At 38.2% G+C, this 15,986-nt stretch overlaps 3 protein-coding genes and 1 long non-coding RNA gene across 4 annotated transcripts; 2 read left to right on the top strand and 2 right to left on the bottom strand.

The window, feature by feature from the left end:
* Window positions 1–4,762: 4,762 nt before the first annotated feature.
* Window positions 4,763–5,286, bottom strand: LOC149034470 (uncharacterized). The gene is made up of 2 exons (XM_089194876.1): window positions 5,132–5,286; window positions 4,763–4,988 (listed from the first exon to the last, which is right to left on the bottom strand). Exons 1-2 carry the CDS (start codon window positions 5,284–5,286, stop codon window positions 4,763–4,765), a joined length of 381 nt encoding a protein of 126 aa, XP_089051002.1.
* Window positions 5,287–6,368: 1,082 nt separating this feature from the next.
* On the top strand, window positions 6,369–8,259 carry LOC149034469 (uncharacterized). Its single transcript, XM_089194592.1, has 2 exons — window positions 6,369–6,484; window positions 6,593–8,259. The coding sequence occupies exon 2, from the start codon at window positions 6,603–6,605 to the stop codon at window positions 8,154–8,156; it is 1,554 nt and encodes a 517-aa protein (XP_089050718.1). The 5' UTR covers window positions 6,369–6,484; window positions 6,593–6,602; the 3' UTR covers window positions 8,157–8,259.
* Window positions 8,196–10,804, bottom strand: LOC149034468 (uncharacterized). The gene is made up of 2 exons (XM_089194590.1): window positions 10,564–10,804; window positions 8,196–10,489 (listed from the first exon to the last, which is right to left on the bottom strand). The coding sequence occupies exons 1-2, from the start codon at window positions 10,728–10,730 to the stop codon at window positions 8,716–8,718; spliced, it is 1,941 nt and encodes a 646-aa protein (XP_089050716.1). The 5' UTR covers window positions 10,731–10,804; the 3' UTR covers window positions 8,196–8,715.
* Window positions 10,805–10,813: 9 nt separating this feature from the next.
* On the top strand, window positions 10,814–12,475 carry LOC149034467 (uncharacterized). The gene is made up of 2 exons (XR_016183148.1): window positions 10,814–11,334; window positions 11,863–12,475. It is a non-coding gene; the product is annotated as an uncharacterized LOC149034467 (long non-coding RNA).
* The last annotated feature ends 3,511 nt before the right edge of the window (window positions 12,476–15,986 follow it).

Here is a 15,986-nt window from a genome sequence, read left to right as displayed (position 1 = left end):
ATGAAAAATATTTTAAAAGATTTAAAAAAATTAATGAATATTGAATATAGGATAATGATCACCTCTGTAATAGGAATACTACATAAATCCGTAAAAAGTAACTATATAGGTTAAAGTAAACAAAGTTATAACTGTTTGTTTCTATGGAACTGCATCCAAAAGAACAAATAGTTCCACATGCATATGTATTTTGGGCAAGTATGTGTTCCAGAAAATTGGTGCTTGTGAAAAAATTATCAATATAAAAGGTGGTGGTTCTCGTTCAGAGTTTGAAAAGTGTGAATAGTAGGTCAGTTCTTCTGGGTGGTTCTCCACCAATATGTTGCGAATGCCTGCATTTCTAATGAAGGGGTCCTAATACCAGGGTATGGCAATTCCTGAAACTTTGTTAAGCCTTTAAAAATGAAAATGCTGAAGTACGCTTTCATCTTTCTTTTCATTCTGTCCCTCCACTTTCCAGGATGCAGCGTATTGGCTAGCTTCTCACGAGCATACATAAATATATCTTTTTTTTGCATCACAATTTTGTCATTAACAGAGTACCCAAACATTTTGTTAAAGAAGTCCACTTGCAAGGGGCTTTCAGATTGTCAAATTTCATTCTCTGTTGGCCCTTAAGTTCATCAGTCTCCATACTCTCTGGTATCCAAGTCATGTCCCTCTCATTCTCACATTTATGGTGCTCTTTCTTCTTTTCACCTTACTGAATGTAAATATCAGAACCATCAGAACTTTAATTATTGCTTTCCTTGTGTGAACTTTCAAATATCTGGTTGAACAATTGCAACTATTGAGAGCAGGTTCTGCCATGATTACAACAGGGCAAAGCAATAGTCGATCTTAAGCTACTCCACAATCTACACAGGATTGATAATCATGGGCACAGTTGGGTGGATTTGACTGGTCAATATCTCTTAAACTAAAGCAGAACAATGAAGAAAAATAAAACCATCCACCTGGGATGAGACAGACATCTTAAAATAGTCCTATTCTGATTGCCACTTTTGGCCACTCAGGAACTCAACAGCATTTCTGGTCAGCCGCTTTAGTGGGTGCTATACAAGTATTTGTGTCACTAACAAGGGACCTAGAAGAGTCATTACTGATTGCTTTGGCCTAAAATGAATCTGAATGTCAAAGGTGTTAATCTTGGTATTCTTTTACTTCACTGTTGGCTATTTTTCTTCTGTAATTGTGTTTTAGATTCAAGTATAGATGGATCAAAATGCAGCTTATAGGGAATTGTGACAATAAAAGGGGGAAACTATTTGTTCTGGTTTCAATGGACTAATCTTCAACCATGCCTGTGTTTTTGTTTAGATAAGGGCAAGTGGGGAGAAAATTGTTCATATTACCCTTATTGCCTACCTGGAGTTGTGCTGGCCTATCAACATTTTTTACCAGGCATTAAGAAAGGATTCACAATTGGGTATCCCTTCCTTACCTGCATTTACCTGGTCCCGTAGTTCAACCTTTCTAGTTTGGTAAACCGGGTCTTTTCAGAGCCCACACTTCTTCAATGATCTCTAGCATGTGTTGTAATCTCTTTGAGGTAGCACATAATTTTGGATGTGAGCTTCCCGATAGCCATGGTATTTGCAGCTGTTGGTCATGATACATGGCATTTGCTGACAATGAACACACATTTCCACATCGTCTCCTTCTGCATCTGCTATTATGGAGACAAAGTTTAATAACTTTTAGAGCAAAAGCGCAGCTGAATGGTTGTGAAGTCTGATATGATCATGTACTTGAAAGATCTAAAACTGGGATAATGATAACAAAACTCTCAGAGAGAATTTCCAGAGTCATTTAGCTATTAAAAAAACAATTAGTTGTACAGTAGAATCTTGGACACAATATTCACCAATATTTTGAGGGAACAATTTAGATGACTTTTCAGTGAGAAAGTTTAGTGAAAAAATGAACTAGATTTTTTTTAGAATCAAATGCTAATTGGGTATCAATTTTGGTGATGATGGATGGGTAATATTAACTATTATTAACTACTTAACCTCTGTCAATGCTGGATGAAGACTAAAGTGATCTCTCTTCTTGAATCGATAGAAGGATGTTTAAAGTTTCTGTTGAGGGTAGCTTTTTGTATCCACTCTCATGTTGGGATAAGCATTTCTTTCGCTCCATGTATCCAGTAAGTTGGTTCAGGGCGGCTTGTTCTCATACTTTAGAAAATGCAAGTAATAGGGACATGGGGCGATTGTTGTTAGGTACCTCGGGTGCTTTCAGTTTGAGAACTGATTAAGCTAAGACTTAAGACTAGCTAAGAAATAGAGAGATGTTAAAAATTTAAAGCTAAATGCAAATAGGAAATAAATATTGAATACTACAGGGCTCATAAGCCCCTCAACTAGGAATACTAATCAGTGAAAAAAATTAAAATTACATTTATAAAATGAATTTGAGAAAATGTATACTGTACGAAAATAAATAAATCAAATTAAAAAATATCTATTTATGTGAAATGAATATCAAACTAAAATCGTCAAACTGGTAAATCAACAGAGGAATATGCAGTAGCCACAGCCCTATACTCAGTCAAACAAAAATAAAAGTATTGTGTCAGCACTTGGTTGGACACTCACCACATCTGCCTTGTAAATTTGAAGACCAGAAAGTTCAACATTATCGGAGTAGATGTAGCAGGGGAATTGTCCTGTTGCACGGGTTGACAAATATATAACTTCATGAAGATCTGATTGTGCAGAGGGGCTGATACTAATATCTTCTCCAAAGCATACTCCATGAAGAAATGATGTTGCTGCAGGAATAACTTGGCCGCTGAGCTGCAGATCTGATGGTCTGTGAACTACAGCTATTTAGAGATGAGCAAACCCTCTGTTCATCTGTTGAGTCCATGAACAAAAAGTAGATGACAACATGTCAGTACCACTGTCAAGGAAATCTCTTGCAGAGTGACCTGATAATTTATCCATCTTTGTGAGGGGATCAGAGCTCTGAAAAATGTTAAAAAGTAAAAATGAAAAATTAATTGATTAGAAAAAGGCTACATAAGTTATTCATCACGAAAGAGAGAATCTGTTGAGACTGGAACATCTCAAGCTTGGAACACTTTCGCAGAATTTCCCACTTGCGTTGCTGAGAATTCCGCACACGCTGGTTCAGTAATCTTGGACTGTATACTTTCTCCTGATTCAGGCTTAATTGACGACAATTCAGCATTACACGTTCCGTTCTGCGATCCATCTGCTCTATTATAATCTAATCTTAGGGTTACAAAAATGTTACATTTATTAGCTGAGGAAATCCACACCCAGATGCGTAGTTCCGTGTGGGATTCAAGATTCAATCACGTTCTACAACGATCCGTAGGCACTAATTTCCTATTAAACATGGCTTTACTTGACAATCATGCTGCTAAGTTCCTACGCGCTTAAACGCCCTGCAAATACCTAATTTAATACATCACTGCTGGCTGAACTAATTTGATTATCCTTTGCCGCTCCCAATTACTTGTTACTTCTAATTGTAACGTTGACTCTGTGCTTTAACGGTAACGAAATTACAACTCTTACAACTTTGTTTGGACAACCATCAGAGCACTGACATTTCTGAATATTGTCCACACTAGCACTGAGGAAGGGCTTTTTCTTTGAAATTAGAAAGCCTTTGGAGATCAGTTCCAATTTGTGATGGGTATGGTTGGCAATTCGCTGATATGCCCTGGGTGCACTTTCCTCTCCTAGGATAAATTCCCTCTCACTAAGATTTTGTGGTTCCACTTCCTGATTTTAACCACAACTGTGTGGTGACTTGGGTAGCACAATACCTCAATGGCCTCATGCCTGGTGAAGACTCCTTTACCCTTTGAAGCTGATATGAAACCAATCTTATGAATATACCATTCCTCACGTTGCCACTGCAAAGAGGACGTGCTCTCTACATAATCTCTTTCTGCATCACTGAAGGATAACAACCTCAGCACATCTTTGCTAGAGATGCTGGGATGGCCTCTAACAATCTCTTGTATTTTGGTAGTCATGGTATCAGTCTTAGCCTTATTAAAAGGTTCATTATCCAGTTCTGAGTGAGCTTCGGAAGTGTAGTGGAGTGTTTTGATCAGGGACAAGATAACTGCAGTGCATCAGTTTTTAACCGGCACGTCTTTTTGGTGAATTGATGGAGATATTTCTCATATTTTGGATTCCTGTCTTCAGGAGTGCAAACATCTTGGTCAAAATAGTGGGGAGAAGTGTGTAAGGTTTCTGCATTTGTGAGAGGGTTTTTTCATTTTTTGGATTACCAGGTTCGGTTGACTTTGCATGATTTAGTCTTTGCTCAAGGTTTTTTAACCCAGATACATTGGCCACTGGTCACACTATCTTTACCTTGAATGTTAAGCAAATCTTTTAGGGAATACTTTTCATTTTCATTTAGCTTGAAGGACACTGCATTGGTTTGACCCTCTGCCCTCAGTAATAAACCAGAGATTGTAGTATTCCTTTCCCTCGTCTGTTTTTACTTTCATAAAAGGGCGCACATTGGCTATGTATACATAAATTCCCTCTTGTTTCAAATGAGAAGTTAGAAAAGATTCTGTATAACTGTTGTGTATTTGGGTTCGTTATATACTACTATAGAGTAAAGTGTGCACAGACCACACTGATTTCTGGTCAGTTTTCAGGATGAAGTGTCTCCCAGTAAGGAAGTGTCTCCAATGTCTCACCGCTTCTATTATGGCCTAGGCTTCCTTCTCTATGGATGCATGCTTCAGCTCACTGCCTTAAATGGTTCGTGAGAAGAAGGAAACAGGTCTTCCATTCTGATTGAGAGTGGCTGCTGGTGCTACTTCGGACGCATCTGTCTCGACCTCAAAGGGAGTGGTCTCGTCTATAGTGATGACAGCAGCATGTTCTATTGTCTTCTTGAGACTTTCAAAGGCTTCAACAGCTGGTGGAGGCAGAGGTAATGACTTGCAAGAGGGAATTGGCTCGATCCGATCTGAGAACCTTGGGATCCATTGGGAATAATAGGAGAATAATCCGAGACACCTGCTCATGGACCTAGAGTTGTGTGGAATGGGGAGTGCACTCAGGGGTCGTAAACGATTAGGATCCGGCCGTATAGTACCCTCCTTAATGATGTTTCACACTTTCCAGTGTTATAACAGAGGTTCTTGCATTTAGCAGCTTCAAGAAAGTGTTCCATGTTAGTGTCATAGTCCTCTTGGTCCTTGCCGCAAATAGTAACATTGTCAAGGTAAGGGAAGCTCGCCCCAAGATTATCCTCATCTACAAACTTCATCATCTCTCTAGAAACAGGCTATGCCATTGGTGACCCCAAAGGGCAAGACCAGAGTTTAGTTTCTCATCAGTGTGACACCTAAAATCTTAATTGATTGACATTAAAGTCAATTTTTCTTCTTTAGAGTTTTCACATCCTAACAGCATACATTGATATTTGTCACAATTCACTTGCAATAAATTGTCCTTGTACCATTGTGTGGACCTTTCTCCATCTTTTACAAGATTCTTTACCACTTTTTCACTTGTGTGGCCAGCTACGTAGACTTGGTTATGGTTGGGGTATATGGAAACACTTGCTTCTCCCACTTGCAATGATAAATCAACTTGGAAAATGTTCAGAAAATGTTGTAGTTGTAATGAAGTAACTCCTTTGAAAACATTCTGAGGCAGGACAATACATTTCATAGGTGTCATGTAAGGCTGCATTTCATAAATGAAGGCATCAAAAGGAAGCAGTCGCTTTCATGGCAACCTGTTACATTTCTTTTTAAATATTAATTTATAGCTAATGGTATATTTCTTCCCATTGTGTCCAAAATAAAACATTTTCAGCAAAACATTTTTTAACAAAAAATAGTTAAAATACTTCAATCTTTATGCCAAATGGCTAAATCTGTTTGCCTTTTGAGAGCTAGCAGTTAACCCTAGTGAAACCCTTTCGATATATGGATTAATTCTAAACTTTCACTCATACGATTCTTTCGGCGAAGTGATAACAAATCTTCATTAAATACAACACATCTTGCTGGGAAATTTATCTAATTGTTGCTATCTTTGGACCTTGATCCCTCGCATGCAGAATGGCCTAGGGGCATAGCTTCTCTCCTAAAACCAGGAACAGGCTTCTTGTCATCATATACAGATGACAAGTTTACATTCCTTTGAACGGATTGCTTTAGGCAGGAACTTACTGAAAGGTATGAAAACAAGAAACAAACTAGTTATTACCCATTGGTATTCCTGAGTTAGTAGTTATGTCTCAGTTCCTTTGGGCATTCAATAACCGTACTATGGTACAGAAAATAAGGGACTACAAGGTGTGGAATTTCCTAACATGTTATGTGTATAGCTGTGTAATTCACGCTTTTCATAATGGCCGACGTTGCGCGCGCCTGGGAACGATTTTAACACGGAATCGAGGCCACCCAGTCATCCGAGCGTACGTGAGACAAAGAAACTACAGTGTCAGACAACAAAAGGTTTAACCAGCTGAATTTGATTGATTTTTTTATTGTAAAATCCGTGTTTCTATTATTGAGCTCTTGTTTGATAGTTCTTGTCTCGACTGGACACTTATTTTTTTAAAGGAAAATCGCTATGCCAAGCCACTGTTGCGTGCCGCTATGCACTACAAGAGGATATCGCGACAGCAATGGGAACAAAATCTCGTATTATACTTTTCCATCAAACTCTCAACAAAAAGATAAATGGATTCATGCTATCAGAAGAGATGAAGGGCCCGATTTTGAGATATCTACAACGACAGTGGTGTGCTCTAAACATTTCAGAGCGAACGACTTTAAGAAAACCCTAGCTGGAAAACATCTCCTGACGCATGGTGCCGTCCCTTCGGTATTTGCTTGGATTCGCACTTCACCAAGAAAACGAAAACCTCCAAAAGAACGGCCGTTTATTAACAAGGCGACCAGCAACCACGCTGAAAATACTACTGATGGTACACCAGAAGAAAACGAGGTGCAAGAAACAGATTTTACGATCGTCCCAAGAAGTGTGGACGTGTCCACGCAAACTGATCTCTCTGCACATGAGGCTCGTCTCTCAGAAATTATTGCAGAATGTAATCGAAAAATTGGAATACTGGAGTCAACAATAGAAGATTTAAGGCTAAAGTTGCTGGATGAGCATCGTAAATATGATTTACTTAAAAGTAAATTATTTACTCTAGACTCAATGAAAGCTAAAACCTCATCCTGTAGTACTGTTGCTTTTTATACTGGATTTCAAGATTGGGATGCCTTCACTGCAATTTATAATTATCTCGATCCGGGGGAAAAAGGAGAAAATATAAATTACTGGCTTTCAGGTAATACAGATACATCAGTTCTTGCTTATGATGATGATGAATGTGATGAAGTGTCCTTGAGCAAAAAGGGCAGAGCTAGATCCCTTAAACCAGCTGAAGAGTACTTTATGGTTCTGTGTAGACTGAGGCAAGGTTTTCATGAAGATCACCTGTCTCATCTATTTAATATCTCTGTAGCAACAGTGAGCAGGATATTTGTAACTTGGATGAACTATATGTACTTGAAACTGGGAACAATTGATATATGGCCATCTAGAACGACCATTGACTTGTATATGCCAGAAGCATTTAAAAGCAAATATAAGAGCACAAGAGTGATCATAGACTGTACTGAAGTGAAATGCCAGATGCCTAGCAGTCTTCAACTGAATGGGGAGCTTTTCAGCAGCTACAAGCACCACACAACCTTAAAGGGTTTGGTGGGTATCAGTCCTGGGGGTGCAATAACATTTGTTAGCCAATTATACTCAGGTTCAATTTCTGATAAAGAAATTGTCACTAGGAGTGGATTTTTAGATCTGCCTTTTGACGACAAAGATTGTGTGATGGCTGACAAAGGTTTCACAATAGAGGATGTGTTGCCCCTTGGTGTATCGTTAAACCTACCACCTTTCCTTGGACAGGATAGCCAAATGTCTCCTGAGGATGTGATCAAGACGCAGGAAATCGCCAGTCTGAGAATACATATAGAGCGGGCAATCAACAAGATAAAAAACTTCCACATTTGGGACAAAGTAATCCCTCTACACCAGTTTGGTATTGTAAATCAAATGTGGGCAGTTTGTGCCATATTGTGTAATGCCCAACCTAACATAATATCTGTTTGACAGAGTACACCAAAGTGTACAATAAAGTACTTGTTAATGTTGCATTACATTATTTTAATTCAAACTTATTAAAATCAACAGCATTAAATAGTAATACTGCACACTTTTGGTATCTGTATTATAACATTTGGTGTAACTACTAAATATTTCTTACTTTGCAGGAAACACAATTAACCAGTGAATAATAATTGGCAATGTTATTAGTTTTGGGTAGTGCTAACCAGGTTAATTGTGATCACTGTAAACTAATCTTGAGATGTCTAATGGAATTAATTAATTATACACAAGAAAAAATATTACCTTTTCAGAGTCTGAAATTTGCACAAAAGTCATTCAGAAAACAATATTTTAACATCAATAACTTCTGGAAAAATAAATGAAATGAAATAGAAATAAATTGAGAATGCATGTATAAACATACAATAAATCTACAACCTTAGTATTTTACCACTCTATGTATTAAAAAATATTTACAGTTTCTGAATTTCAAAAAGATATGTAGTTACATATGAATATCGTTATCAAATGTAACAATTTAAAAAGACATTTACACATAGCATTAGGCTTTGGATGCCTCAGCAGCAGCAAATTGAAGAAAGTTTTTAAAATAATATGTATACAGTTTATCTCTTAACTCACTCCAATATATTGAGTCAAACTGAATTCTTTGAATGTGCATGCCTACATTGGTGTATACAATAAAATCACACCATTTAGCTCCTGTTATTGCCATCTGCCCTTGAACTTGGGCATAGTATGGGTGTGACTTCTTTAAGGAGCACTGATCGCCAATCTTTTCCATACAGAAGCAAGGATCTGAACAGGCATCAAGAGGGGTGACATGAAATTTTGTGTATGGGCATTTTACTTCAGCAAGGCCAAATTGGTCTGTACTCCCACAATCAATTACTCGGGCATCTGGTGACACACCAAGGATGGGATACTCTTTGCTTACAACAAATCCACATGGTAAAACTTCCACAGGTGTCTTTCTGTTGTACATAACTTTGTGGTACTGCACTAAAGCAATGGGTTCAAATTTAATTCCATGGCTTAGTGCTCTCGAGGTAATCTCCTTAAGGTGAATCAGTGATTCTGCAAATGAATCATGGTTTCTTTGTCTCTTTGAAATTACCTGAAACTTTGATGCTGTAAACCGTAGCTTTCGCTCCTCTTTCCATTTTTGACAATCAGATTGTTTTCTTGTTTCAATTTCAATTTTATTAATTTCATCCTCATCAACTCTTAGTTTCGAAATGATTGCTCTCTCATCGTTAGATAAATTAGTGGGAACTTCCATGTCACTTCCATTTAAATTCCGCAGTGGGAATCGAGGGAATTCAAGTGTATTTTCATCAATTGGCACTAGTCGCCTTGGAATACAGTCAATGTCTATACTGGCCTTGAAGTTTGATTCCGTGTAACCAACTTGATGGGACAAGTATGATCCTACTGAGCATTTGCCAAATTTTGTTTCTGTTACAGACTTCTCTTGATTGTCAGCTAGCATTTGAGAAAAACCCATATTTGGATTAATCTTAAACAGCTCTCTTTTAAGTTTTTCCTCATCAGTTTTATTATGAGATATTTTCATTCTTGCCTCGTAAAGGTTGCACTTTACTCCAGACCTGGTCCTCTCTTCATCAAGGTTGGTCTTACTGATTACCATTTCCATCACTGGTTCAGGGCATATATTGCTTCCTCCACCTTTCCTGTGCCATTGCTGCAATTGTGAGGTGCAAGCAAGCTTTCGTTGTTGACCTGATTCACTAGATAGATCCTCAGTGGAGGTACATCCGTTAAGGTAGAACTTGCATAGTTTGAACATAAGTGCTACAATGTGGTTGCAGTAACCAACTTTGCCTGCAACACAAGAGCAATGACCATACTCCACTTCTCCTGAAATTACACATAATGCCAGCTTTAAACTGTGCGGCGCTTCGTTCTTACGAAAACTATGACAGCAATTGGCCTTTACATAAAAGTACCTTTGGTCATGACAACAACGGATTTCCTCTAGATATTCGTCCTCGAGAAATGTTTTGGCCTTTCTCAGGCCAGTTGGAATAGAATGGTTATCTTTATTGGCAATGTTCTTGCCAGAATTCTTTATGTGGCTGTCCATTTGCGCTCTCGTAAATGCAGGCATGGCATCAAGCGACGAACACCAAGCTTTCAGGTCGTCGGGAAACCTCACACGCTCTTTGGATAAACGCTTGTTTATCAACTCGGCTTTACGTTGATTCTCAAGATATTTTCTCCGCTTGTATATCTGGTGTTCGCTTGGATCTATTAGATCTTTGTCTCTACCAGTTTGTATGAAGTCGTTTACTCTGTTTACAAAAATAAAAAATTATCAAAATCGATCAGAAGTGTTGTCACTAAGCACATAAAATGTTAAACGTACCTTTTCGCTAACTGCGCTTTAGTTTTAAGACCTTTAACATTATCTCCACGACATCTAAGCCAAAAAATTAATTCTTGCTTTTTTAACTCTTCTGGCTTACGGCCAGAAAGAGAGGACCCGGGAATATCATCTTCAGTAAGACTTGAATTTGCTCTACTGGAAGCCATGCTTATGACTGGATGGCCTCGGTTTCATACCCTAGATCCCAGGCCTAACCGGGGGTCCGCCATTATGAGAAGCGTGTATACCTTGACTGTATGAGTTTCCAACGTATTATGCCATATGGAGCCCTGTTATTTATTCCTAATTCAATACTTAACACAAAACGGAAATTGGAAATTTCCAAAACTAAATGACAATCACAAATAAAGAGTTATCTTTGGCAGACATCTTACTCCATGCCACATATATCATATAGGCCTTCCCTCCCAGGGTGCATTCCATCAGGGTTTGAGTTGGAGACTCATCTTTTTCTCATGCAACAATGGTGTATTGAGTCATCTTCAGTCTTGTGTTCAGGCTACATATCTGCCTTAAAGTAGACTTTAATATTTCCTCACTTGTTATGGTATAATCTAACCAACAGAAAAACACTACAATCTTGCAAACTTTGTTAATCCTAGCACAGTCTGTATTCCAGCTCACCACTGATGCAATCTCACTGCTGTCTCCAAAATTCCTTGAAGTGAGCAGTCTTCTGCAGCAACTCTCTCTCGGTATAGCTTTCAAAACAGTTGTCACTCCGACAACAACAACAACCCCTACTGCTACGTAAGTGAGTCTTTATATACATTTTCAAAGTGTTCTGTAACATCCCAGATGCTTACACAAGAACTATTTTAGTGCTATTAAGTAATAAGTACATGAGTTTATGAAATGTTCTGGAAAGTTCTATGGTATGCAAGTTGGCATGACTAGGAGTTTAAGAGGTCCTCTCACAGTGTGCCCAAACACAAGCTTGAATGGACTGAATCCCTGGGACTCTTGTACTGACTTGTGTGCAGCAAACAATAGTACATGGATACTCTCGTCCCAATCTTTCTCTGTTTCAAAACAGTAGATCCATATCATGATTTTTAGTGTTTGGTGCCATCTTTCAAGAGCTCCTTGATTTTGAGGGTGACATGTGGATGACCGATACTGTGATTCCAACCTGACTGATATTTCAACATCACTTGTTGAAATATACCTGTCAAAATTGAAACCTTGATCAGATTTGATAGAACTTGGAAGACCTACCATTGTAAAGAACTTGGTTAAAGCTCTGACTATAGCCTTTGCTTTGATATTTCTCAAAAGCACGGTTTCAGGAAATCTGGTGGATACACACATGATGGTCAACAAATACTGGTTTCCAGACCTTGTCTGAGGTATTGGCCCCTCACGGCCACTATCTTTACTCATAGGACTTGACTGAGTCTTCTTCCTTGGATTTCAGGGAGGTATATCTTCACTTTCAGCGGTTCAAGGTAATGGCTTTGCGATAAAACCATTATTTTTAAGCCCCACAACATTTTGTTTCTGCGTCACTCTCAACTTTTTTCCAGGCAGCTAGAAATCAGGTGACCTTTTCTGTAAGAGTAACATGTCAGTGGCTTGATGATCTTACTTGGATCAAACTTGTTTTGTCTAGACCATGATAAGCTAAAACTTTTATTTAAAAAATGCTTGTTTATCAGGAAGACTTGTTCTAATGCAGAGAAGGTATATGAATTCAAGAGGCTCCTACAGAGAAGGTGAAATTAGATGCTTTTATCACTTTTCCCTTAACTATGACTTAATTAAGTCTACCTTTTAATTGGTTACTGAACTGCTGGAGTTTCTCCATTCAGTTGTCTTCATTCTCCTCAATTCATCTTTAAAATTGAATGGCACAGCTTACCTTAGAAAATATAACAGAAATGATAAATTACACTTTGGCTATATATCACTAATGCTGGTTGTATTACCCATTAAGGGATTAGAGTTTTATTCAGCACAGAGGCCTAAGGAAAAATTTGTATCTTATTGAAATAGAACAACATTGTTAAACAATATAAGTAATACAAGGAAGAAAAAAAAGACCTTTCTTTCTCCTCGTATATTTGGACTGCATGAGAGTCTGACTAGAACACCTACAAAATGAGACAAGTTCCTAAAAAGAGCAGAAGTACCTTTTCATATGAAGTCGTTTCATAATGTCATTGGTCACTCTGGTTGTGCTTGAATGCAAGTTTGAGCGCATCTTTCTACGGCATCTCTGCAAAATGATCCATACTTTCACATAAATAAATAAAATTTTGCTCTTTATCCTGTGCAGAGACAAAGCTCAGGCTTAACTAACTGGTAAAGGAAACGACTTCCGCGCACTTAAACTTGATATTATACAGATCTTCTGCCTGCATAGCCTGCATGTCACTCATTGGTGGTTGCCACCAATCACCTCCAACTTGTATGAGTTAATCTTGTCTTCATTGAATTCTTTTGGCGTCGAAGTCCTTTTCTTATTGCCAACAGTGGCTTTAGGCCAAAAGGGACCTCAGTTTCTTTAAATTCTGCCCAAGGGATTTCACGGACACTACATTGAGATCCCCAAGTGTGTAATCTTTCCTTGGGGCTTTCAAGCTTAATAAAACAACTTTTTGAGGCCTTGTGTAGAAATAAATTAATTTAAAACTAACTCAATTTGATCTGTTACACCACATCATCCTTAAATCGTACCAGCATTTCTTTAACTTAAGAAACACTTGGAGAATCTTTGTCTTCTTTATTTTTTTGATGTTGTACACCACAACTTTGTTCTTTTAGAGAGGCTGCCTCAGAAAGACCTCTCTTTCAGCTCTATTGTAGTCTCTGTCTGAAGGTCCAAAGTTCCCAAGGTGTAATACCAATATACCAAAAGCCCAACTGACAATATTTTCTTCCATGCTTGACTATATTCCTATTATTGATATGGTATAACAAGGGGGCATTATCAGCTATGGAAAAAAATTAAGATTAAACGGTATAATGCTGGGACAATGTTTTGAGATGCTAAAACTCAACGATTGGTTAAAACAGAATATAAACTGCTTCAAACCAAGGGCCAATCTTTCTCTCACTTGGCCAAGGTCTTGACAGGATGCCCACTCTGTTTTTAAGAAAGTTTGATGGTATTCTAGGGCTTTATTGCATATTTTGGCCTATTTTCTACTTTATGCAAATGGGACCCAACCTAATTGTTCCTATGGCTTAAATAGGATTGTTAAAAAATTTTTAAGGCAAATCAAATCATAGGTGTTGTTAGAAACACTTTCAGCAAAATAAAGAAGACTGAATTAAAGCTTAAGAGTTGTGTCAATGAAAAAGTTATCATAAACATTTACACATACATCTTAAAAGACTTCAATTTACACTAAAATTTTCAAATTTACCACCATTGCTATACTAATGAAGTCCATTGGCAACATATCATCATTCACACTGATCTCTGTTGATGGTCGAAGTTGTGGTGGCTTGATGCAACTTTCCAGAGACTGCACTGTATCGATACCACTTATAGGGAAAAGAACTGCATTGTCAATGCTTCTCACGAGCAGGGTGTAAACATATGATCTTTCAAATATCTCATTCAATAACTCACAAGTAATAAGAGCATATTCTGGCATGTTTACCCCGTGGCAAAGCAATAGTCAAACTCAAGCCTCTTTCTTTTCCACACAGGATTGATAATCATTAGCACAGCAGGGTGGATTGATAGGCCAACATCTCTTTTAACTAAAAGACATTAATGAAGAGAAAGAAAACCAGCCTTCAAGGATAGGACAGACATCAAAAAATATTCCAATCCTGTTGGGGGCTTTTGGTTGCCTAAGGAACTTAACAGCATTTCTGGTCAGCTGATTTAGTAATGAAAGAGTTAGTCATGTTTCAAGGGCTCTGGTAAATTTCTTTGGTTGCCACTAGTATTTGTCACTAACAAACATGCTCTACCACTATTCATCCGTAAAAACTCAGTTTGATTCCAGGCGTCAAAAACCCTCTCATCTTTAATGCTGTATGGACATTTGCATTCAACAACAAATGTTTCACAGCAATCACAGGTGCCAATAGCATCAGGACTTGCCCCAATGTAAGGGAGGTCCTTTTTTTTGCAAATAAGCCAACTTCAAAAATGTGCATGTTGGTATGCTTAGTTCACTCTGTTTTTACCAAAGCATCTAAAGCATCCTTCTCATGTGCTTGCCCTCATTGCATAGCTGAAACATTTAGGGACTGGTGATGGACAATTCTGGCAACAAGGGGTTTGGTCTTGACCACTTTTTTGCGTCCAGCCATAATTGTTTTCACTTTGGTATGAACCTCATGATATTTTGAGGCACTTATCCTTCCTTTCCTTTTCTGTACCCATTCTGTACATTGTCTTTGAGCCCTAGTGGCCTTTTCTATTGAATCACACTGATTCTGGCTTAAGTGAAGTGACGCAAGAAACCCTGTCACAATGGTTACCTCCCCTTCTCCATTGTGTTCTGTGGCAAATTTCTTCACAACCTGGTTCAGTGGAAGAGGTAAGTCTTGTGCTTCATGACTTTCTTCTTCGACTTTGATAGCCCTAAAAGTGACTGACTTATAAGTAATTTTTTTTTCCATTTTGCAAGAAATCTATTTTTGGTTTCTTCAGTGACAGCACATTCACACTCACTGCAAGGATCAAAAGTTTTCTTGAAATCTGAGTTGATTTCACTCCTTTTTTTGGTTTGTGTTGTGTGAATCAGTTCTTATTTTTAAGCCACTGATTTTCTTGGGCTGAACTTCTCTAAAGGTGTACTCATTCCATCTGCATGGTACAGATGTACATGAAGGACTAGGGAAGCCCATAGAAAATGCACGCTTCACTTTGTTAAAAAGTGCCATAACATGATTGCAACTTTGGAAGTAGCCTGCTGTGCAGCTACATCATGCAGACAGGACACCTCCTCGATTTGTATCAATGGCTACCCACACCTACCATGGCTCATCTCTGACTTGTTGGGATGGTGTAACTTTGCATTTCAAAATGCACTCTCTGGCAGTAACAAATGTGTGTTAATATACCATACCCATGAATCCACCGGCAAAGTAGGAGTAAGCTTTACAAAGCTTTACTTCCATACATAAGGCGAGTCAAATTCTTCGACAAAATAAGTGTCCCAAGGCCTGAAGCTGGCCATGTTGTCATATTGTTTCTCCATTCATCTTCTGCAATAAGCCTGGGGTCACTAGGAAGACTCTTTATTTGTTGCTGGTACTCAAATGTGAGTCTCAACTTGAACTACTTGTTGGATACCACAACCCAAACATTGTGTTCACAAGCAGAAAAGGCTTAAGCGACAAGCTCTCTTTTTTTGCCAGTTACACGTAACCCTCTTAAACTTAGATAATCTTTAAGTTCACCTAAGTTTTTCTAGAGGAAATTTCGTAAAGGT

This window comes from Pocillopora damicornis, chromosome 14 (assembly GCF_964200805.1).
Source record: "Pocillopora damicornis chromosome 14, jaPocDami1.2, whole genome shotgun sequence".
In the NCBI taxonomy this organism is placed as follows: Eukaryota; Metazoa; Cnidaria; class Anthozoa; order Scleractinia; family Pocilloporidae; genus Pocillopora; species Pocillopora damicornis.
The sequence above is the reverse complement of the archived record's forward strand: the minus strand, read 5'-3'. Positions and strand labels throughout refer to the sequence as shown.